This window comes from Hyposmocoma kahamanoa, unplaced genomic scaffold (genome assembly GCF_003589595.1).
Source record: "Hyposmocoma kahamanoa isolate Upper Pololo Valley unplaced genomic scaffold, ASM358959v1 78, whole genome shotgun sequence".
Classification (NCBI taxonomy): domain Eukaryota; kingdom Metazoa; phylum Arthropoda; class Insecta; order Lepidoptera; family Cosmopterigidae; genus Hyposmocoma; species Hyposmocoma kahamanoa.
The window spans coordinates 10,275,487-10,299,362 of NW_020653945.1; the positions used below are offsets into that span (position 1 = coordinate 10,275,487).

The window sequence follows — 23,876 nt, forward strand, 5'->3', positions numbered from 1 at the left end:
TCGTATATACGATTTGTTAGGTATTTTTTAAATTTAATTATACAAATTTTATAATTTTTAGTCTAAACTCCTAAGTCAGAAAACAGTTGAAAATCTTTACTAAGTAACATTGCCACCTAAAAGTTTTAACACGTAATGTTGCACTGTATATATGCCCATTTAAGTTTTTTTATCACCCCACTAAAATTACGGTTACTGCAATGTTAATAAAATATTATATAAAATCAAACACTTCTTGTACTAACTCTAAGGTTGACTATTGATGGTTGATGAGCTAACAACTATGAGTTTAGCACAATTACTCATAGTGACGCAAAAAGGCTTCGCGTTTACGAGACCCTACTATGCCTAAACTTTGTCTATATGAGAATTTAGAACTAGAAACCTCCTACTCAGCATCTTCCAGAGAGGGATGCAGTTACGTGAAAGAGCGAAAAAAAGTATATTTGTTTTTACTTCGCCTAATTGCTTCTCTATCTTTAAAACGTCAAATAAGAGCTTAGATTTAGGTAGCTTGATTTTTGAACAAGAGTTAAATTGCTAAACTCGTTTCAAAGTAGTAGTGTGGGTAAAGGAAAATCAAATCAATCAAAATTAGCTGCACTCCATTCTACTTCGGCATCTGGAGGCTTATTGGAGATAAATAGAGGTAACGGAATTGACTATTACAATAATTGACCTAAACTGTCTTAAGAAGCTGGACGTAAATGTCTCGAAAATTTGTCTTTTATAGACTAATTTTCGTGACAATTTCTAATCTGATGCTACTAAATCCTTTATTGGCGAGAAATGGTAGAGGCAACGGAATTGACGGTTCCAATAATTGACCAAAACTTTCATAGTAAGCTAGACGTAAAAGCACAAAAATGTATAGACATCAGTATTATATAGTATAGTATTATTATAAATCGTATTTTAGGAACGTCGTCTTTTACTGTTCTTTGTAATGTTGTATTGTTTTCAACAGATCAAGCTACCATAAAATAGAGTTTTGGCAAAATCTCGATCGACGCGGCCTTCAAGGAATGATTCGTGCAAACTAATGTAATGACTCATGAACTTTTACAATCTCATCCCATCAGCTAAACTTACAAAAAATATTTCCAATTTTGTCTCTAGTTACCTATCTAGTACGCGTAAGTGTAATAAAAACAGAATTCTTTTTCATGAGAATTTATCAAGATCGATTTTATTGGTACTGCAATTTAGAAATTGAAATCAAATCGTACAACGAAAATGGCAGCTTGCGTTTGTCTTTTAGACTCGACATGATCGTAACGAAATTAAAGTTGTCCATTTTCTGTTTTGGTAACATTATTAATTTGGACAAACTAAACATCATTATCATGTCGTTATTTTTCGAATTATCAAGAAACATTGTTTATCTATCAGTCGATAATATTAAAAATCAACCTTATTCGTAATGGACATAATTTATTACCCCAACAAGTTTTAAATTGTTGGAAATCCGGTGTTAAAACGGCCTTGAGCATTGCTAAAAATCAAAGAACTGATCATTACGGAATTCAATATGAATTTACAATGCCAATATTATGTATATGTACGTATATGTAACCATTGTTTTCAATAAAATAAATTTGTCACAAATGCTTTTTAAAGTCCAGCTGAGACTCTCTAGTACTCGAAAGTTGTCGTCGTTGGTACCACTTCCAGCACCATCTGGAGGAAAACTGTTATTTTATCTGTAAGAAGAACAATTTTATTAACGATGATATCCGAAATTAAAAATAAAGAATTATAGCATTAAGTACGATTGCTTTTCAATCCAAAAGATAATAATAATAATAATACTAAAACTCTAAAATAGATAATAAGAATAGCAAAACCTAAATTATATGTATAATAATAACGTATGCGCTCATAACCCCGCAGATTCATTTCCTAATTTGCCATCCTTACAGGTGGAATATTTTTTCAAATTTAATACGGGACCACTACTGAGGTGAAAAAAAAAGAATCATCGAAATCAGTAATCGTGTAACATCCATACAAAAAAAATACAGTCGAATTGAAAACCTTCTCCTTTTTTAGTCGGTTAAAAATTGTATTAATTAAAAACCGCTGCCTCCGTGGCCGAATTGCCACATAAGGTCCCGGGTTCGATTCCCGGACCGGTAGAAATATTTGTATGGCCTACATTTGATTCTCTCGTGAAATTGGATGTAATTTATGGTTGTTTTGTCTATGTATGTGTCCACGCGCGGCACCCGCGATACAGGGTTTCCCCAGTGCGGGACTATGAGTAATAGTTAATTCTGAATAGTCTCAAGAATTCTAATTATTATTAATATTATTTTACTTATTGATATTTAGGTTATGAAGACCCATAAATATATCTTGTATACTAGCATATATAATAATATAGTAATATTACAATATAATTAAAACAGTATTTACATGTAGATATGGACTGCGATGTGTGTAATGCAACGTGGGTGTCCGGTAATCATCCTCGGAAACATCGGTACATGACACCCTTCGGTTACCTTACCGGTAGTCTAAAGGCATTCAGTAAATACAATAAATACGTTACTTACCCATAAACGGTAACGAGTACCCCCATTTCACGAATGGGACATAGACCAGCAACCCGCCGAATATAAAAGCGGTGGCATATAGGTACTCCCATTGGGGCATGTCAACTATTGGGGCAATCACCAGGTACGTCGACACCAACAATACAATGTAAGGTATTATTATTGGCACCTGAAAGAAAAAAAAACATTCATAAGTTTATTAGTTTTCGTCCTGCGTTTAAAATGTTAATACGCATCAGTAGCTATGCTGCCCTCGCAATATCTTGTCTGATAGAACTTTTGATTGAATATTGGTCCGAGCGAAACAAGCAACATGTTTTTCACTCTTATTGCACGGACATAAAGTGTTTGTGAACGGTTCGCCTTTAATAAGTGTGGTGTAGTTTCTTAACATGACGTTGACGCACATTTGACGATATTTTACACACATAAGCAGTAATTACGCGTTAAAAAGTAAACTCAATGAAAAGATACCTTTATTTTTAAAAGTTAATAAATTATTAGTATTTTTTATTTTGACAATTGATATTTTACGCAAAGATAATGGCACCTGCCACATACATTGTGGTGTATACAAAATAAAGGTGCGCTGCGGCCCGCCGTTACGACGTTACAATATTGGTGTGAGCGGACATACTGCACCCGCACGTTAACACCAAACTTACGTTCTTTTATTGAGTCATCCCTGTACAAAGTGGTGTTGACGCCACAGTGCCTTAATTATTGAATGCGTACCTTGTAAGGCCTGGGTGCATGCGGTTTTGTTCGCCTCATGACGATCAGCGCTAGCATAGCGCCTCCGTAGAAGATCCATGCAGTGAATGAAAAGAAATCAATGAGTGAGTCGATTGTCCCGTACAATACCATTGCAACTGCTATCAGCGACTGCAAAGAGAAAATTCAACTACAAATGTCGTCGTAAGGAAAAAAATCTTTTCTTTTTTTATGTAAAATAGGAGGCATACGAGCAGACGAGTTACTTGATTAGAAGTGGTCATGGCGATTATGGGCGACGGCCTATGGACGGCAAATCAGAGACAGCTCTTCTGATATTGCAGATAATATCAGAAGAGCTGTCTCTGATTTGAGAGTCCTTGCTCTTAGAAGAGAGTTCTTACTTTTTGAAGAACCCTAAAGGAAATACTTTAGGAGAGGGACCATTCCACATCTTATAGGTTCGAGGAAGGTATAACCGTGATACCCACGTGGTCTTACAATGGCAGGCATCAAGGATGTGGAGACAGGTTGTACTCAACCTGTCATTTGTCATTATATAGTCGGTAATACACACACAGGTAGTCAACCTCTTCGTAGACTATGGGACTTCAAATTATCTTTTTTATGATACCTGTGACGGGACGAGTAAATCGTGCGCCTGGTCTTAAGCGACACGCCTGTCCATAGCAGTTGCAGTGCCAGTTTAAATCACAAAGATCAGAGGTACACTGCCACTACACCAATCACACTTGAGCCATAAGTTGACAAGTCTGATGTGCCTGTAATTTCACCAGCACCCTTAACCCTTCTAAACCAGAACGCTCACAAAAAGCAATGCTCACATTACTTCTCTGGACAAACTCTTTAACAAGAAGCACTAATGCTACTTAAATGAAGTTCATTCTTCAAGTTGTATTATCTTTTATTCAGTTTTTGCATACTAAAGCAGATTTAAATATAACACAATCCTTTTCAATAACTGTCTCGTAATATTAAAGTGAAAGAGATAATTACATGGAATATGAGACCAGGTGCAGGAGTGAATCGACGAACGTGCACGTATGACAAAATGTCCAACAAGTGTCCCTCTCGTGATGCTGCGAAGCATAATCTGCAAATATAAAAAACAAGGACTTACTTAATGTAACATTTGCTGACAAATTATTTTTATGAATGTGTTTGTCACAAATATCTTTCTTTTAACACAGTTCTGGCAGAATACCAGCGTCCCGGGAAACTGCGGCATTATGCTGGACCACCACCTTTTAATAAAAAAAAAAGAAAAAATATTCTAGGTTCAATTTACATAGCCGCGGAACTTTATGCCAACTGTGTAATCCTTGGAGGATGGAAAAAAATAAAGAAGTGTAATCTATAAACCAGACTGACATAAATTTCACTATGCTATGTATAGTCGATGCCCTAAGATACCTGACCCCCTAATCGTCTATTTAGTTCTGAGTAGATCATTGTAAAGAAATATGTTTAACACACTTAACCTTTAATCTGAGAGCCGTAAAATTAATTTTGGTACGGCTTGTTTATTATTATATCATTATGTGAATGACATTTTAAGAAACTTTTTAAGCCAATTTGATCTTTGATTACATTACATAAATTGTAACCAAAAAGCTGAAATTGCTTTACACTTGTCTGTTTAATAAATAAGAAGACTCTCAGCACCAAAATATTGGCTAGGTGGTCCGTTATCTTAGGGCATCGACTGTACAATTTCGATACAAAAAAAAAATCGATTTCATTCCGTTCCGCGGCGCTGTGAATATACAATAGACTAGACAACCAAATAAAATTTTCACTCTTCATGAAATGTGTAACGTTTAGTTCTTTTCGAATACAATTTATCTTTGACTTAAGATTAAGACTGATTATTGTTATTATTATTGTATATTGATGAATTTTGTTTTACATTTTTGTAAAGTTTTAAATTATAATTTTCATGTTTTTTTTGTGTTTTAATTTATTTATTTTAATTTATTTTATTTAATGAAATTGTAAAGAGTCGACATAACTCTTTTTTTTTATAATACCAAGTGATAGGACGAACAAATCGTGCGCCTGGTGATAAGCGACACGCCTGTCCATAGCTTCCTTAGAGAAGTATTCCCTCTGTACGGGGAAACTAACCAAGTCCGATACGTGTCTGGAAGGAGAAATATCTCACGGCATCACTCATTCCCCTATCGGAACTGATCTACCTTGGCAAACTTGGAGTTCCCTAAATAGGTAGCGTACCCAAGTCGGCCGAAGCAAGGAGAGTACACACAAGTGGGATTATAGCTCGGAGAGCGCATGTATGTGTGGTGTTTTTCCCCAGACAATGGCACATCTTTTGACGTGCCCTGTGTACGCGAGGACCTGTACAATGCCACTGATAATGCTGTCTCAGTCGCTAAGGTCCTCACAAATATATAAACGTTAGATTCGACAAGCTAAGAAGAAGAATTAAATTGTAATAACAAGGTATTTTCATTTGTTTTAATTTTTTTGTTGTGACAAGGTCAATAAATAAATGAATTGAATTGAATAATTATCACTACAAAGATCAAATAATAAGATATCTTATTTAAAATATTTAGTGTTCGATTTTTTCTACGTTAAAAACCAAAAACAAAGATCTGCAACAAGCACATAGAAACATTCGTAAGGTCCACTACTTCGTTCCGTCGCTTAGTTGGCATAGCGTCCGAAGCGGTTTGCTTGAAGACGTTGGTTCGAATCCAGCCGGTTCTAAAGAATTTTTTCTTGGTGTTCGATATTTGTATTAATAATTATTACAAAGTAGTGGAGTAATTTCACAAAAATAATGGAATATCATGGTTGTCAAACATCGTGACATTCAATAAAAACTTAAAAATTGAATTGAATAGTTTTTGTAACACGAAATCTTACCTTCCAGCAACAAACAGCGTGCCATTGGCAGATCCGAAGGTGGAAATTGTAACAGCCAACGGCATTAACCAGGCCATAGGCCCAAGCAGCCGATTCCCAAACGTCACAGCCACAGCTTCGCTGTCCGCCATTTCGCTCACAGACATCACGGCCAAGTACGATACGTTCACCAGTGCATAGCAGAGTGTCACCAGAGGTATGCCAATTATTATACTCATTGGAAGGTTCCTAGAAACATCGAAACTTAAATAGTATTTTGATTAAGGTAAACCTGTCAAGTTTTTAAAGTATTTTTTAACGCGACACTAACCAGACACTTCTCGACACATAGTTGGAAATGTGTCTACATTAGACAGTAGTCGCATTCTGCAATTTTAAGGTAATTTGTAACTGCAAATGTTTGTAGTTTGTTAAATACTACAGGGCACTCAAATCTAAGTGAATACGAAATGACAATTACGATCCGGACTCTACACTACAGTAAACGCGGATCGTAAAGCGCTACGCAGGCGATGTTCTTTTGTTTAATTTTTATTATAAAATTTGTACAAAGGCGGATTTGATTACAACATTGTTTTAAATTTAAAAAAAGAACGCCATGTACACTCTCTACGTAGCGCTTAATTACGCAGCTACGCCTACCGCCGGCTACGCGGGCCGTGAGCGCATCTCTGAAATCAGCCTTAAAATTTCATAATCATCTGTTTACAAAACTACATACATAGTAAAGATATTTTGATAATTGGTAAGTTAAGTCACTTGCCTGGATGGATTCTTAATTTCCTCAGTCACATAGTTGAGATTATTCCAACCGTCGTAGGCCCACAAGCCGGTGTAGAAAGCGGTGGCAATGTTGCCCATCGTCGCCGTACTACTGGCGAAGTTGGGCTCCTGTAAATGTCGCGTATTACCTGCACCATACGGACACAACCACCTGTCAGTCTGTTCCGAAATATTTACAACCCATTATGATTATATGGATTACAATTGTTATGGTTAAAATGAACTTTAAAATAAGTAATAATAAGCTTTAAATTAAGATTAAATAGTTTTTCGAAATACAAATGGTAATGTCATTTTTTCAGTATTACATATTAATGAGTGATTTGTGATTTTTATAATTAATTACATTCTATTGTTTTCATTTTATTTTACATGATAAACAAAGAAAATCAAGACTATATTGATATATCAACTACTTGTCTCAGCACTATCGCACCCCCAGAAATGTACACCACGCGGCGCGGGCGAAGAACTTCAAAATTCAGTATAACACAGTAACGTTTTATAAATAATAATTTATAATAAAATCGGGACATAATTATTACCTAATATGAGTTTATAGGCTCCTCCACAAACGATGATTGCGATGGCAACCAACTTAGCTGCCGTAAAGATGTTTTGCACGTTAGTGGCCAAGTTCACGCTGTAGCAATTTACGGCCAGTATCATTACTGTTAACAAGGAAAGACACATATAAAAAAATCTTAAATTACCTTGTCCTAACATGTAAATTTACCGAGTATTTCTATTGATATTATGTACATCGTGAGAGGGAAGGTAAAAGTCTAAAGCGCCATACTCTACATCCTCATAAAGCCAGCACATTATTACGACGTAGTCTAGCCGCCTTGGCGGAATTAAAGAGACTCGGTCCACATAATTTTATTGTAAGAAGGTAGACATTTTTGCAAAGGTTACCCAACTAAAGAACGTTAGTAAGACGTGACCAAGGATCCGAAACGTTAATTTGTTAGATTCGAAAAAATTGTTTCATTTAGATATATTTTTTTACTCTCCACACTTACTTATAGGCGAAAATTATAAAGCGAAGAAATGCGCCTATTAAATATTTAAAAGACATATATGTAGATACAATTCATAAAGCGTTCACGTTCTCTATATCAATTATATCCTTCCAAAGGACCGGGAGGTTTCGGTCTGAGATACCCTGAGATAATTAACAATAATATCAGGTTACTCTACAACAAGTACATTATGTAATTACTAAGCTGGTGCCCGTCGCTTCGTCTGCGCAAAATAAGTACTTCGAGTAGTTTTGTACCGTACTAATTTTCATAGTTTTATTGATTCTCCATACAAATTTTCATCCCCAATTTCATAATTTGTGACAAAAAATAGCCTATGTCCTTCTCCTAGGTTCCATCAATATCTATACCAAAATTTATCAATATTGGTTGAGCAGTTTAGGCGTGAGAATGTATCAAACAGTTACTTTCACATTCATAATTGTGGATTTACATCAGTTCGCTGCCTCCACATGGTTTGTTTGTACTTAATCGCCTTAATTGGTATTGTTCATTCAAAAATGTATATTGCAAAACAATAAAGTGGTTCCAATACAACATCTTACCGATAGAAATGACCGCTACAAGTTTGACAAGAGCATGCGGCGGCTCGCACTCCGCGACAAACGGTTCCACAGCGTATTTGGCGAAGCTTAGACATATTATTGCCATTTGCGATGGCTTCAGCACCAATGTCGATACCTAGAGAAAACATAATTATTAGTTTCTATTACAAAAAATGTATTGAGACCATTACTGGGGTATCTCAGTAATGGATGGTCCTTACCCGCTATCTAATAAAAAGAATCATAGAAATCGGTTCACAAATGTCGGAGTAATCGCGTAACATACACAAAACTAAAAAAATAGAGACGAATTGAGAACCTTCTCCTTTTTGAAGTCGGTGAAAAAGACAATAAAGTATCTAATAAATATATTAACCCGTTGTTAATGGATCCAAAGTGTCCATGGATTCAAAGGTAGAGACTATTTAGTAGAAGAGTATCTCCGAAGACATTTTATATTATTTTATAAAAAGTTTCCGTTTAATGCATGGACGCTCTGTTTCTTTAATTTTTGAATAGTGTGTAAAGATAGAAATTTTTCATTTCACTTATAATCACTTTTTTCACTTATAACAGTCAATATAACGAATAAAAAAATTGCATTACATATAATACGCAAGAATTACATAAAGGTAGTATATATGTTTGACAATCTTGTTTCACGGTATTTACTAAATTACTTTGCTTACAAAATGTCTGAATGAAATGGCGCCGGATAAAAGACCCAAAATGTCCATCTGTCTAATTCTTTATAGCGAAATATAGAGTTATCTACTTCAGAACTGAGATAAGATATGCAATTCACTTCAAAATAGTCAACATTAAAGACTGAAAATTAGTAAATTAAATTAACAACTTTGGCAAACAATTACATACCCATGAGAACAAGAATGCGGGCGGTCCTCCAAACGCGTCCATAAAATAAGCGTATTCAGCGCCCGACGACGTGTTCATTGTTCCCAGCTCCGCATACGCGAGCGCTCCTTTACGACAAATTAGCAAATTGCATTAAATTTATACATGTCACATGTTTTTCCTACAATTACTCTTATCAAACATACCTATAAATATTTGCTTCGTAAGAAGCCTAAGATATTTATACCAACATTTTTTTAAAGAAAAATTAATCGCAAAAACCATATTAGTGTAAAAATTTCTATCCATTAACTTCGTCGGTTAAATTTGAAATCTCGTAACTCCGTTTTTGGATGCTGATCCCTTTTTACTTTTCAAACTCAATATTGGCAATTAAAGCTTAAAATATAATTTCTAGACAACAGATTAGTTATAAGATAAAAGTATTTACATAGATTGTCATATCAAATTATTTCCAGTAATTCTGTTCATTGTGCCTGCTCAAAAGTTCACATTAATGGAGGTTACGAGGTTTACGAATTTAGGAGAAGAAATGCATTATGTAGAGGATGAAGTCGGGTAGTTGATGATGATGTTGTGCACCATTTTCTTTTACAATCTTTACATCATATAAATTTCTCCTCTTTACGTGGTGCCACCTATTTTCCCGTTTACGAGCAACCGGTGATAAAACAGTGGCATGCGTTACTGTAGTGTAGGTACCTATTTATGATGTATGTTAGACAAGAAACGTAACAGTTGTAAAAGATTGGAAAAAGCTTACATTGTTTACCAGCACACGAAAATATTCCACCTATTTTCCTCACTAAAGGTGTGATGAACCGAAAATCTGAACAATTTTGTTAGCCTCGAAAACCGCGACGAAAATAACCTACCTACAGTTTCTGTGTGAAAATCCGGATTTTGTTCAGTTCGTACACGTTAACAACTCACAATTTTTAGACGTATCAATTAAATTATTTTCTGTGCACACTTATAAAGTGAATAAGGTTTTGTAATGAAAAGTCGATTTTGTCAACTTCTATTGTCGCTCTAATTACTTCTATATGTTTTCCTCATACTGGTCCTCAATATGGCAGAAACATGAGCCACATAGTTACTTCAATGGCACGGAACACGAGCGAGCACTTATTTAGTCGGGTTGGTATGTATCTACCTACTTGCTGACGCGGCTACGTAGGTACAGATACCGAGTCATTAAAAATAAGTAACAAGTGCATGCGCGTACATATTTGCTACATTTTGCTTAAGAATGTGGCTGTAAATGGTATTGCAATGCAAATGATATTTATGGGCTGTGGTTTTGTGTCAAAAAGGCATTGGGTTGCAGGTTGCAAGGTGGCAAACTACGCTTATGGTTATTCTCTCGTTCCGGAAACAGACAGTTTAACAATTTTTTGTAGTAATATTTTAACAGTTGTACTTACCAAGCAGAGATAACAGCCCACAGGCCATCCATATAATGAAGCTTATGCCCACTGAGCCTGTCCGCTCCAAAAGCCCAGAGGGCGAGACGAATATTCCCGAGCCTGAAAATGTCCAATTCTTGTTAGGTTATACTTAAATACACATAATAAATTATTACAGTAATTGTAAGGATATTGCAAATTTATTTAAAGATCATTTCCGTGTGGACCCACCATCTTTACCATTAGCACCGATCACTTCTTGTACCGAAAATGTATGTGGGCAGGTGATAGAAGATATTACTTTGAAAGATATCAAATTTATTTTAAAACTATGAATAGAGGCAAGTCACCTGGCCATGATAGCCTAACTGTGGAACATTTGATATTTTGGGGAAAGCATTTGCTAAGCGTTTTGCATATTTTATTTAACTTGTGTATTGGTCATGGATATGTGCCGCCGGAAATGGTCCGTTCAGTGGTTGTACCAATTGTAAAAAATGTGTTCTTTGCAGCAATTGTGACATATCTTCGACTAGAAATTACAGACCCATATCAGTGGCAACTGCTGCAAAGGTTTTGGATGGTATTTTGAACATGAGTCTGCAAATGTGTTTAAGTCTGGACGATGGCCAGTTTGGTTGTCGGCCACGTTTGTCAACGGAGTTGGCAATTTTGAGTTTAAAACACACAGTGTCTTAGGTACTACACTGAACGGAAAACAAATGTGTACGCATGCTTTTTAGATCTTTCCAAGGCTTTTGACCTGGTTAATTACAATCTGTTATGGAAGAAATTACAAGGATTGGGGATGTCTAGGGAATACATTAACTTGTTTAAATTTTGGTATAATAATCAAAGTAACTCTGTAAAATGGTCAAATGAATGTTCAGATGATTATGTACTAAGTTGTGGAGTTAGACAGGGTGGTTTAAGGTCTCCCAGCTTATTTAACCTCTATATTAATGGACCCATTGAAGAGCTGAGCAGCAGTCATATTGGCTGTCATATTGGAGGAAGAAGCGTTAATAATCTAAGTTATGCAGATGATATGATGCTGCTCAGCTCTTCATTTAGAGGGTTGAGGAAACTACTTTTCATCTGTGAAGAATATGCCAAGTTTCATGGCTTGGTTTATAATATTAAAACAGTTTTTATGGTCTTCAAATACAAAGAAGGACCACATTTTGTACCTGATTTGTGTCTGAATGGTAGTAGGTTGGTTAGAGTGGATAAATGCCTTTATCTTGGTCATATGGTTACTAAAAATCTTAGTGATAATAATGATATTGAGCGACAAGGGAGGGATTGGCAATGCGTGGTAATATGTTGGCAAGGAGATTTGCATTCGGTTCAGATAAGTTAAAGTAACGCTCTTTAAATCGTACTGTCTGACACTATAAACATGTAGTTTGTGGGTTAACTGTACCAAACAAGCGTACAATGCCATCCGCGTTCAATATAACGATGTATTTAGAGCTATGTTTAAATTGCCAAGATACTGTAGTGCATCTGAAATGTTTTTGTTAGCACGTACGGACGGGTTTGCTGCTGTGCTTAGAAAGAGGGTTTCTTCTCTTAGACTGAGAGTGCTAGATAGTACTAGTAGCATTATAGCTGCTATAGCTCGTAGTTGCGATTCGTCCATACTGAGACATTGGATTTCAATTATTAATAATTAAGTACCTATATATAATATTTAATTCTAATGTAACCTTATTGTAGTTCTATTTTTATTATTACTCATTATTGTTGTAGTTTGTCATGTCTGAATTAAATGATTATTATTATTATTATTACATTTTTTTTGATACCGGGACAAGCAAGTCGTGTTAGGAAGTGGTGGCAAGCGGCAGGCGTGTCCATAACATTTGCAATACCGCCCAGAGCTTTACTTGGGACTACCACTGCACCCGTCATCCTGAGACATGAGTTAACTTTATTGAGTTAACATTAAGTTAAAGTCCCCTCTGCCTGTAATTTCACCAGCACCCTCACCCTTCAAAACCGAAATGCAGCAAATTGGCGGCTGAAATAGATAAGGTGACAGTACTTCCCCGGATTACTTTTACACAAGGAGCACTACTGCTACTAAAATACAATTAATAGATAATTATTATCATAACTTTATATAGAAACTGCATGCAAGATGGATCTTTATACAGTACCTAGTCACTGACGCATAATGCTTTCCTCTATTTGCCATATCTTTTAATAGTTTTTAACAAATACTTAGACGTAATTTCAAAATTTTTCCGATCATTACCATAGGGATGATGATGTCTCAAAGCGATGTTATTATATTTATTATAGAGATATCAACGGACTGAGTAAGTTTGCGCCCTGCATCTGATTCTATTTGTTCCAAATCCGAGACTGTACAAATCTAGAAAACTCGGACCCACTTCGGATGTCGCTTGTGCACTAAATCCGATTCGAAATCGAGAAAATACGAATATCGCTTGTACACCTACAGATAACATAGTCCCTGTGACATTTCGGACCGTCGTATCTCGGACTTGAAACTGATATGAATCGGACACTACGTCCGAAAACACTCTTAGGGTTGTTTTGAAAAACCACGATAATCTTTTAAAAGTATATAAAGTATAAGTCAATTCTGAAATCGAATGTCTCTGCTTCAAAAATAATATTCCATAAAAAACAAAATATGTTTTAGTGTCAGAATTTATTTATTATAGAGATATCAATGAACATAGAGCTTTTTAGGAAAACCACAACAGTCTTGAAAGGTTGTATGACAATGTCATTTCCTGACCTCGAATTTATCAGCTACATAGATGATATAGCATAAAGTGGAAAGTATATTTTCTCAGATTTATTATAGAAATATTAATGACCGTAGGGCTTTTTACAAAAACCACGATAATGTTTTCAAAGGCCTAAAATGTATGTCATTTCGTGGCCTCGAATTTATCAGCTACTTACTTCGTGAGATAAACGACGAGATCGTAAATAAAGGATGAAACGCAATAAAAAAATGTGACGTCTATGTAGTCAAACGTCACTTTAATATATGTATATACATATATTTTATGCGCGTATATATACGTCATAGTTAATTATGGACCTAACTGAGTATGACCACATAATAAGCATTACAAAATGTGTGTTCAACTAACACGATTTGAAGATTTTCATTATATGTCAATATTTAATGTTCTCTCGCGTGTGTGTGTGAAAATGTGTATGTATCAAGTTTCTCTATTTTTGTTCTAAATATAAATACATATAAAAGTTTGTAATGTTTAATTAATATCATAGCTAGGTCGTCATTGCAATTTGTAAAATTAAATTCAAATTATAAATTAAGGAGTAATCAGTTTCAAAAAACATTATTTACATACTTAGTATAGATGTTAATGTTTTATCGTAATCATCTTAATGTAGCACGCTAACAATTTCAATTATAGTATTAACAACGCTAATAAGGATAAATATTTGTATTGACGGCGTAAGGCGTTGAATGGTTTTTAGGTTCCGTAATGTTAAAATGATTTAAATAGAGTGCATAACACCTCTCTCTGAAATCCCAAAATTGTATTATTGTGTTTTGTTTTTAACATACACAAAAAACGACGAATTGAGACACTCATCGAAAAAAAATAAAAAAAATACAAAAATACTATTGTTTTCTCAATTATTCACATTGGGTGCGCTAAGTATATTTCGATACTTCCGGGAAAAAAGGGCGGAAATGCCACGCCACAAAGTTTGCACAAGGAATGTTGAAACAAAACTTATAAACGATTTAGCTTATATATTTGTTCCAAGTTTCTATATGTATAAAGGTGTTTGTGCAAAAAAGCGTTTTTGTTAATAACTTGCTTGGATGAGACAGGTCGAGAGAGCACGAACATGTCTACATCTAAATTACATCAATAATTTTGTTTTGATAACATGTTCACTTTCGTCGTTTCGTGCCTGAAGTATTATACATTTATAACGTTCTACTTTTCATTTAAGTACGAAAAGTACAGGATCAGGCGAAACTTCTTACGAAATAGTTTTACCGCTATGTGAAACTGTTAATAAAATTCAAGGGCTTTACAAGCAAAAACGTGTTAAACTACTTTTTTGAAAATTCTGAAAAATAATAAAAAATGTCCATCAGCGCCATCGATAGCACCCTTCCGATATTTTATAGGATGCACTTCGCCGAATGCGTGCAGGTATTACATGATTTAATCCTGCTCTCCCCTACTCGTTACTAGGCAACGAGACTCGATGAGAGGTTTCACCCTTCTACCGTTCACGTTCAATCAGTTTGCAAAAAACATTTGCTGTTCAATATGAATACAGCTATTAGTTAAAACTCTTTCGCATATCTGTATTTACCGAATGATAAAACCTTGATATTTTTAAGATCAAAGAGTGTGTTGTTGACATGTCAGCCCAATTAGAAAAACATTACATAAAAAAATAGAATCTACATATACAGATAAATCAAAATACTACCTAAACAATCATGTGTTTGTTGGCTCGGACAAAATGGACCGAAACGAATCAATACTTAATGTACCAAATATACCGTGTGCAAATAACCGCATCCTGACACGTTTCGTCCGAACACACTCCATGAGCTAATAATATATTTTACTTTACATACCTTTCAAACATGATTGGACAAGCCTTACCCTATTTAATTTTAAGATCCCAAAAATACATCTGATCGTTATTTATAATGAGTGATGTATCATGTAAGCTAAATCATATTATTATTGATACAAAAATCGATCGTCACAAAGAAAAATTCTTCCGATTCTAAAACTCGAACCAACGTCTGTCGCTTCAACGTGGCTAGTAGTAAAAATCTTGATTTTCAATAAAAATAAATAAATGATAAGTGTTTCTTACCTATCATAGTTCCGACGATTAGAGCCACCCCACTGAAGAGTCCCACCCGTCTCTTGAGGTGAACAGGGTCGTCCGCAGCTGCGTCCGACCCCTCCAGCTACGACAAGGAGGCATTATTTTGTTAACCACAAACACAACTAGTGTCAACAACAACTTGTGCCTCTATAACATTTATTTTATATTTTTTTAATAGTCTTAAGACATCAAAAGCTAAATACATTTTTAAGGCTGATAGAGTTAGAAAAAATCAAATGGCATTATCAACTTTAAAATTGTCTAAGCAGTGAAATTTACCAAAAGTATCGATACATCTAAGCAGCTATTCTTATTTACACGTTCAGAATGCTTAAAATAGCTGAGGGATTTTACAAAATACGATCTATGTTAATGAATTCAAAATGCATTTTCAACTGTTTTTGGGTATATGCAACTCGAAATCGTTAACTTAAGGTCGCCTTTTGTCAAATGTATAGGTAGGAACATGGTAGGAACGGTGCCCTCACTTATTTATAGCACATAGTACGCCGACTGTACGTCGTTTTGTTACCATTAGACAGAAGGACATTTTGGACATCTTTTATGCGGCACCATTTCATTCAGTGATTTTGTAAGCAAAGCAATTTGATATTAATACGCTTTTTTAATCATAGTATTGACAAAATTAAAGAAAGATTAAAAAACTTCATCTTTACATACTTAATTTATTTCAAAGCTTGCATATAAAAAATACAGAAACAGAGCTTCTAAGCATTAAACAGAAACTTTTAATAAAATAATAATATATCATTGTGTCATTTGTCAACGATTCTCACAATGTTTTCCTTTACTGTAATTTATTGACTGAAAAAACGTTTACGATCAATGCTTCTTTATTTATATATTTTCTAATTGTAACAAAAACGAAGTTTAAGTATAGATATTTTTAACACTAGGTACGCATAGATCTCGTTCATGTATCAAATTTTTTGAGGAAATCTCGGACTTGTGCTCTCTTAGTAACCGAAAATGTGAAATGAAAATAAGATATTTAACACGACATTGATTTGTTGTATAAGTTTTTAAAACTGATCTCTACAAAACACTATTTCGTAATTTAGAGAGGCTTGGACAACTGTCTGTCATCGAAAGGAGTGACACAAGATATTTAAATTTCAATTATCGTGGAACGCTCTTCAGCGGATTGTCAACAGAAAAGATTATAATACTTCAGGGAAAAATCCTGCACTATGTTTGCAGTGCACTCAGTCCATGTTTAAGGTAAATAACAAAAGTGGACCAGGGAAAAGCCTTTCGTCGACTACAAACCTTATAGAACTATATAGTAATTTCTGAGATTATTTCTATTTATTATGACGTAACAGTCATACGTCAATTCAATGAATTCTTTAGTAGCAATGAGAAGAGGAAAATTTTACTATTGCAAAATGCGAAAATATTATCGCTTTTAGAGTGAAATTACAGGCACTACGGGCGCAGTGGCAGTGTCCCACAGACCTTTGCGATTTAAAGCTCCGTGTGCACTGCAACTGTTATGGACAGGTGTGTAGTTTACCATTAAACGCACGACTTGTTCGTCCCGTCACTTGATATTATAAAAAAAAGTAAATTTTTGTTTTGACTATGACTCTATTTATTAAGTACTCTGCCTAAATAGTGCAGGATGCGCACACGGGCACATGGTCTTATTGAGCGCGAGCGCCTCACGACGCCTCCATAGAGCCTGTGTCTCTCACGGCGCAAGCGAATTAAACGGGTTATTGCTTTCCAACATCATTTATAATTGCACCATTTGCACCAGAATTTCCGGTCACTAGGGAAAATGTAACTGTAAATATTCTATTTTGATCGCGTACCTACGCCAGGGTATGATTGCACCAAGGCGCTACGTGGGCTAGCGCCAGTGCTGTCAAGAGACTCCTGCGTAATCTCAATTTGTAAACTTGACAAGCGTATAACAATTTGTTACCTTGTCTCCTGGGTTGGCGTTGCCGTCGGTGAGTGCTCCCGTCGCGCCGTCTTCGGCGTCGCAGCCGGCGGAGCACCCGCGCCATACCAATCCGCCTTCGCGTGCTCTCCCTAGAACAAACAGACGTAACACAATTACGTATAACGCGGACCACTGGAACAAACCCTGATATAGTAAGGAAACACGGCTTCCGCGGCCGAACGGTTACCGTGTCGGACTGCCACGCATAGGTCCCAGGTTCGATTCCCGGACCGGGAGGAATATTTGTATGGCCTATATTTATTTCTCTCGTGAGTTTGATGTAATTTGTGGTTGTCTATGTGTATGTCCATGGCACCCGCGACACAGGGTTTCCCTAGTGCGGGGCTACGTCGAGTGTGAGCGTTGTTATTAAAAAAATTACAAATACGATTTACACATAATTTAAAGTTTTCGGGACTTCGGACAATTAAAAAAAAATCCATAAGGCCCTTAACAGTCGATACTACCTCAACTCCTTTTTTCCTTACTGAATCTGTTCTATTGCGCGTGTCGAGAGGCAAACATACTGGCGTTTTTTCAAAATTAATTCTTTTACAAACGAAATTAAAGCCATTTGAAAAATGTATATCGTATACTATACGTGTTCTATTTAGTTCAGTTGATATAAAAACAATCATTGGTATACGTAAAGTACTTATTGAATACAGCGGTTTTGATGTAAAATTTCGAGGTAAGTTTGTGTTTTTTTCTATTGTGAAAATTAATTTACACACCGTATACTAATCAGTGCATATCCACAATTTTACTATATTTATTTCAAATTCACCACTTATGCTGTTGTGCAGAATCAATCAAAGTCATTTGAGGTATCAACTTTTAAGGCATTTTCATAACGCCTCAGACTTGGACATAACTTTCAGAAAAACGAGACAAGAAGGAAAATTTATAGAGAATATAAAATCCGACCTATTTTAATAATTTCATTTCATTTTTAGTCATGGTTAGCAAATATATTACTTATTTATCTATAAATATATTAACTATAATTATATTAAAATTTTGTAAATATTTAATAGAAAAACAATTACTTTGTTTCATTTTTAATTTTAACTATGAACCTAATCACATAAGTTTTGTATATTTCTAAATGTTATATGTAGATGTAGAAGAAGAACTCCTTGTGAAAGAATTGGTCCAGAGAAGTACTGCCGCCGCACTTATTTCTACCGCGAAGTAGTAAAATTAGAGCATTACTGCGTTCTGGTTTTGTATGTTAAGGGAGTACCCTTGAAATTACAGGCACATGGGACTTCTCAACTTATGTGTCATGGTGACGAACGCAGTGGCAGTGCACCTCAGATCTTTGCGATTTAAAGCTCTGATTGGCACTACAACTACTACTACTTGTTCGTCCCGTCATTTGGTATGTTAAAAAAAACATTTGAAGGAATAATGTTTTGTGTTTTGATGTCTATCTGTTTTATGTAAATAAATGCAGCAAAACATTTATTTACACAAAACAGTTAGAGATTTAGGCTGCAAAACATTTTAAACGAGCGTCTGAATCTTCTTTATAGAGTACATTGCTCAAGCGAGTTATGTAGTCAAAAATTTTGTGAATAACCGCATTCACAAAGAATGCTGTATTAATAGATATAAATTGTGTTGCAGTCCCTCATGTTTACATGTGCAAACTTATAAACATCTAAAACTAAAGCAACATTAACAGACTGTGAATGTAGAGCTCTTTAAAATAGATGTAATCTCTTCAAATTCTAAATCTGGGATATATAGAATAATACTCATAAATTTTGCTCCAATTGACAACAAGGTACATGACGGAAGTATGTGTGTACTTGCCAAAGCTGTTCATTATTTGATAATGCGCAGTTAATCTAACTAAATTGGTGTCGTAAAAAAGGTAAAAAGTAGTCTAAACGTTAATATTGTACTCGACGATTTCCACAAAGATGTTAAAAATAAAATTGTTCGTAAACAAATCTGAAATAATTTGCGTATCGTGTTTTTTTAAAAAAAGAAACAATTCAGAGAAAGAAGTAATAGATTTATATCTACATATCTTGTAATAACAGCCCTTAATTGAAAGAAGTTATGTTGAAGCGTTGAACGTAATGAAGAACCAAGGTCGCCGTTGATTGATAGAGCTTTGTGGTACAGTTATCAGTATATATTAGTGCTAAATAAAGTGACTGCGGCGGAAAATCAATCATATGACGGCTGGCTGTATTGATTGCTTTCAAAGACTACACGTTCACGGTTTGTCAGGTTAATGCAATGGTAAATCGATTTATTCTATATTGGCATTTACTATATACGCGTATGATTTCCGAGACACTTTGTTCTGTTAGATACAACATCACATAAAGTTTTATCGTATAGATCATATACCCCAGTGGCGTAGCGTCGATACCTGACGCCCGGGACCAGCATTACATTTGTTGCCCCCTTTATTTTTATATAGTTTGTTCGGGCAGGTTCGGCTCGATTGTGTTTTTATGTTCGCCTGCCGTCGCTACCTGAGTGTTGTTCAAAGTATCGTTGCCGAAAATAGTTGATTTTATTTAGTAATTTTAAGTAAAAAATAATTGAATTGACTTGTTAGGGCTTGGCCGCGCTCGCCGCTGCCCCCATTGCTGTGCCGCTTTCTGCACCCCTCACGCTACGCCACTAATCTACCCTTTAATTATATCTCGCTGTGAAAGTAATTTCTAATGTATATTTATTAGTCTTAAAATGCAGGAAAGGAAATTAGCATAAATATTTTTTCAATACAATAGCTCGACAAGTTTTACTTTCAATGGCGATTGAGTGGTAATTTTCCGCCCCAACACAGAATACTATTTGAATTTCCTTGACCGGCCACTTTAAATGATTATTACAAAAAAGTTTATTTATATTTGTAATACATTATGAATATTTTTGTTGTCTAGAACAAAACTAAGCAAAGAGCTTGCCAAATTGATATAAATGATTATAAATGCTATTTACTTACGACAGATTTTAATTATTTTAACATTTCATTTATCAAAAAGTATTAAGGCAGAATGTGTTCGAATCTCTGCCTTTTAATTTTGTTATACTTAAGAGTAACAGGAGTTTCAAAATAACCGCCATAAAGATATAACGATTTCCCGCGAAAAATTTCAAATTAAACTATTAAAGAAAAATTAAAACAACTTAAGATCTGGCAGTATGGCCAACGAGACGCCTTAACTCGTCCCTACGGACGAGATATTTTCCTACTACCCATATTACTACTGAGTCTAAACGATACAATACCGGAGCAGTAGAAAAATTCATTATAATAAAAATAACATTATGTGCCAAGCCAATTTGTGATCAGAGCAGCATATTGCTTTGACGGTTGTGCCAAATTGTAAATCCGCAGTCGAGATTCTTCTTCCTATACGTTTAATTAGAGATGGTCGTGATATTATAAACAAAACAACAAACCATTCCTTAAATAAATAATAATTTTAATAAATATTAATCATAACGTACTACAGAATACATCATTTGTATTTGTCTATCTAATAGTGTAACATAGCTTTGAATATGATAATAATATCAGCAAATTTAAATATAATATGCAGAATCATACTAAAAACTCGCTGCTCATTTACAAATTCCCTTGGTAACTTTACACCAACAATAATAAGTCTCTTAAAAATATGACTTCTAAGGGACGAAACACACTTGACAACCAAGGGTGTTGGCGATATCTCATACAAAACACACATTTTCCTATGTGATACTGAACCGTGATGATAAGTGGCCACTTTTTAACCGACTTCAAAAAAGGAGGAGGTTCTCAATTCGACTGTACGTTCTTTTTTTTTTTGTATGTATGTTACGCGATAACTCATTTGTTTGCATTTGTGAACCGAGTTTCATGATTCTTTTTTGAAGAAAATCATCCACCTCGAAGGGTGGCTGTTCACGCATGAAGATTCATGTTATAAATAGAGCCTAACTTTAATTTATGAGCAATTACTTTAATACTTGATTTTGCTATTTCTTCAATTCAATGCGTTTTTCTCTCAATATACTTTGAGTAGATTCGTAGTGAGAACCTATTTTTATTGTCTCCAGTGTCAAGTCCTGTATAGTGGCGAACTAGAGGATATTTCAAGAGGTTGATTGAGGTCGGTTTTTTTAGTACTCTGTACTGAGATTATTAATTATTCAATAAACAATTAGATTAGTGTACTTCTTGTGCAGATTGTGTCAAAATAATCTAAATGGTCACACTAATCGAATATAAGTTAATTTATTTACTTAACTGCATCATGGATAGCACAAAGAAATGTATCTCGTGGGTCCATACCCAGTTAAGGAGTTAAATCTGTAATTATACATTGACTTCTCTATACAAAACCATAGAACTTTTATAAGGTCTGAAGAAATATAAAGTGCTTGAGTTATATATTTAACCAGTAACGCACACACTCAACATAGCCCCGCACTAGGGAAACCCTGCGTTGCGGGTGCCATGGACACACACACATATAGACAACCACAAATTACACCCAAACTCACGAGAGAAATAAATGTAGGCCATACAAATATTTCTCCTGGCCCGGGAATCGAACCTGGGACCTCTGCGTGGCAGTTCAGCATGGTAACCGTTCGGCCACGGAGGCACTTAACCGATGTTTCTTTTTACTAATTTTGTTTTATTTTAAGTTGAGACTAACTATAGAGGTATAATGTGAATCTATATCATATAGAGTGAATAATACCGCCCAATATCAGAATTATTACAAAGTATTTTGTTTTGTACTTTTGATATGTATCTTGCAATTGTGGTAGTGTATTTAAAAGAAAAGTTTTGTAATTTTAAAAATATAACTTTTTATCATTATGAATTCAAAGATCGAACACACAGAATTTTTTTTTCGTCAACCCGGTGGGTCTTGAACCCACGTCCATGCTGCACCGTAGCATTGCTCTAACCATCTGAGCTAGAACTAGATATCACTAGCGGCGACGAATGCCGAATGTCAGTACCTACAAAATCCATAACAAAAACACATAGGAGAGTTTCGACGACTCGGCAACTAGACTCGTGGCTCAGATGACGAAATTTTTCTGTGTTCGATCTTTGTAATCATAATCATAACAAAACTATTGGAGTCATTTCACAAAAAATCTCTATAAATATAATTTTTTTGTTTATTTTCGTTTTAATCATATCAGGATTTCTGTTGATCTCTGATTATCAGCGAATGGTATAGCTCATACGCATATAATTTGCGTAATTAACTGAAAGATATATGTAGAATTAACATAACCGTGACCTTTGTTTGCATGTTTAAGGATGCCGCGACATAATCGCCGTTAATGTGCGCTTTCATATAGGCATGCTCACGAAGTCGGCATCCAGGGGTGCCGTCCCGCCCGTATAGTCAGTGGGCGCCGGGTCTTATTAAAAACTATGAGCCTTTTTTTATTAAAATAAGCGGAATATATAAGAATAACCGTCATTCAGACTTGTAATAATATTATTCGTCGAAATATAATGCCAATGTCAATAAACTGACCTATCAGGTGCCCTCAACAGGCTACGTGATTAGGTAATATAGTGGACGATTCATTCCGTTTTTAAAAAGCGCTCATTACATGACCCAGCAAACTACAATTGGATAAGCCCTTAACGCCCAATGCACATTACTATGTACTGAATGTAATTTCACGATGAAGGTTCAAGCAAGTATGCCCTCAGTTTTGTTTGAAAAACATTTTTCTAGATACCCTTTGGTCATATGGTATAATATATGCCAACAAATTTGAATGCTATAGTTTCATTATAATGTACACTGGGCGTTTATGTGATCATATTAATAATATTCTTTAATTCTGATTCACTTCGCACGTTTTGTACATTTTGATATACAAGGGGCCATAGGAGAGTATACATATGTTCCTCTATGTACCAAGTACAATTGCATGTAATTGATAAATGCAGCTCTACGAGTATCAGTCTTAGAGATCTCAAGTGAGATAATAGAATGAAATAGCCACCCATTTTCTTGAACAAATTTTATTTATAGACTGTCAGAGATCAACTGCAATGCTACAGTGGGTAGGAATAACCATGTTTATCTAGATTGAGTAGATCCTTGACTAGTGCACTGTAGTAATTTTCTTGATTATGAATTGAAGTATATAACGTTGTGTGTTGTCGA

General features: G+C 35.1%; 1 protein-coding gene across 2 annotated transcripts in view; it reads right to left on the reverse strand.

The window, feature by feature from the left end:
- Positions 1-23,876, reverse strand: part of LOC113232958 (b(0,+)-type amino acid transporter 1-like) — a 48,039-nt gene continuing 24,163 nt past the window's right edge. For both annotated transcript variants that reach the window (XM_026467878.1, XM_026467877.1), the window contains 12 exons: positions 17,686-17,795; positions 15,720-15,816; positions 10,863-10,964; positions 9,436-9,542; positions 8,560-8,695; positions 7,514-7,639; positions 6,949-7,096; positions 6,186-6,413; positions 4,290-4,386; positions 3,294-3,443; positions 2,559-2,727; positions 1-1,703 (listed from right to left, as the gene is read on the reverse strand). In XM_026467878.1, coding sequence (XP_026323663.1) covers positions 1,636-1,703; positions 2,559-2,727; positions 3,294-3,443; positions 4,290-4,386; positions 6,186-6,413; positions 6,949-7,096; positions 7,514-7,639; positions 8,560-8,695; positions 9,436-9,542; positions 10,863-10,964; positions 15,720-15,816; positions 17,686-17,795 — 1,538 coding nt within the window. In that variant the 3' untranslated portion in view covers positions 1-1,635. The remainder of the gene's footprint in view (positions 1,704-2,558; positions 2,728-3,293; positions 3,444-4,289; positions 4,387-6,185; positions 6,414-6,948; positions 7,097-7,513; positions 7,640-8,559; positions 8,696-9,435; positions 9,543-10,862; positions 10,965-15,719; positions 15,817-17,685; positions 17,796-23,876) is intronic.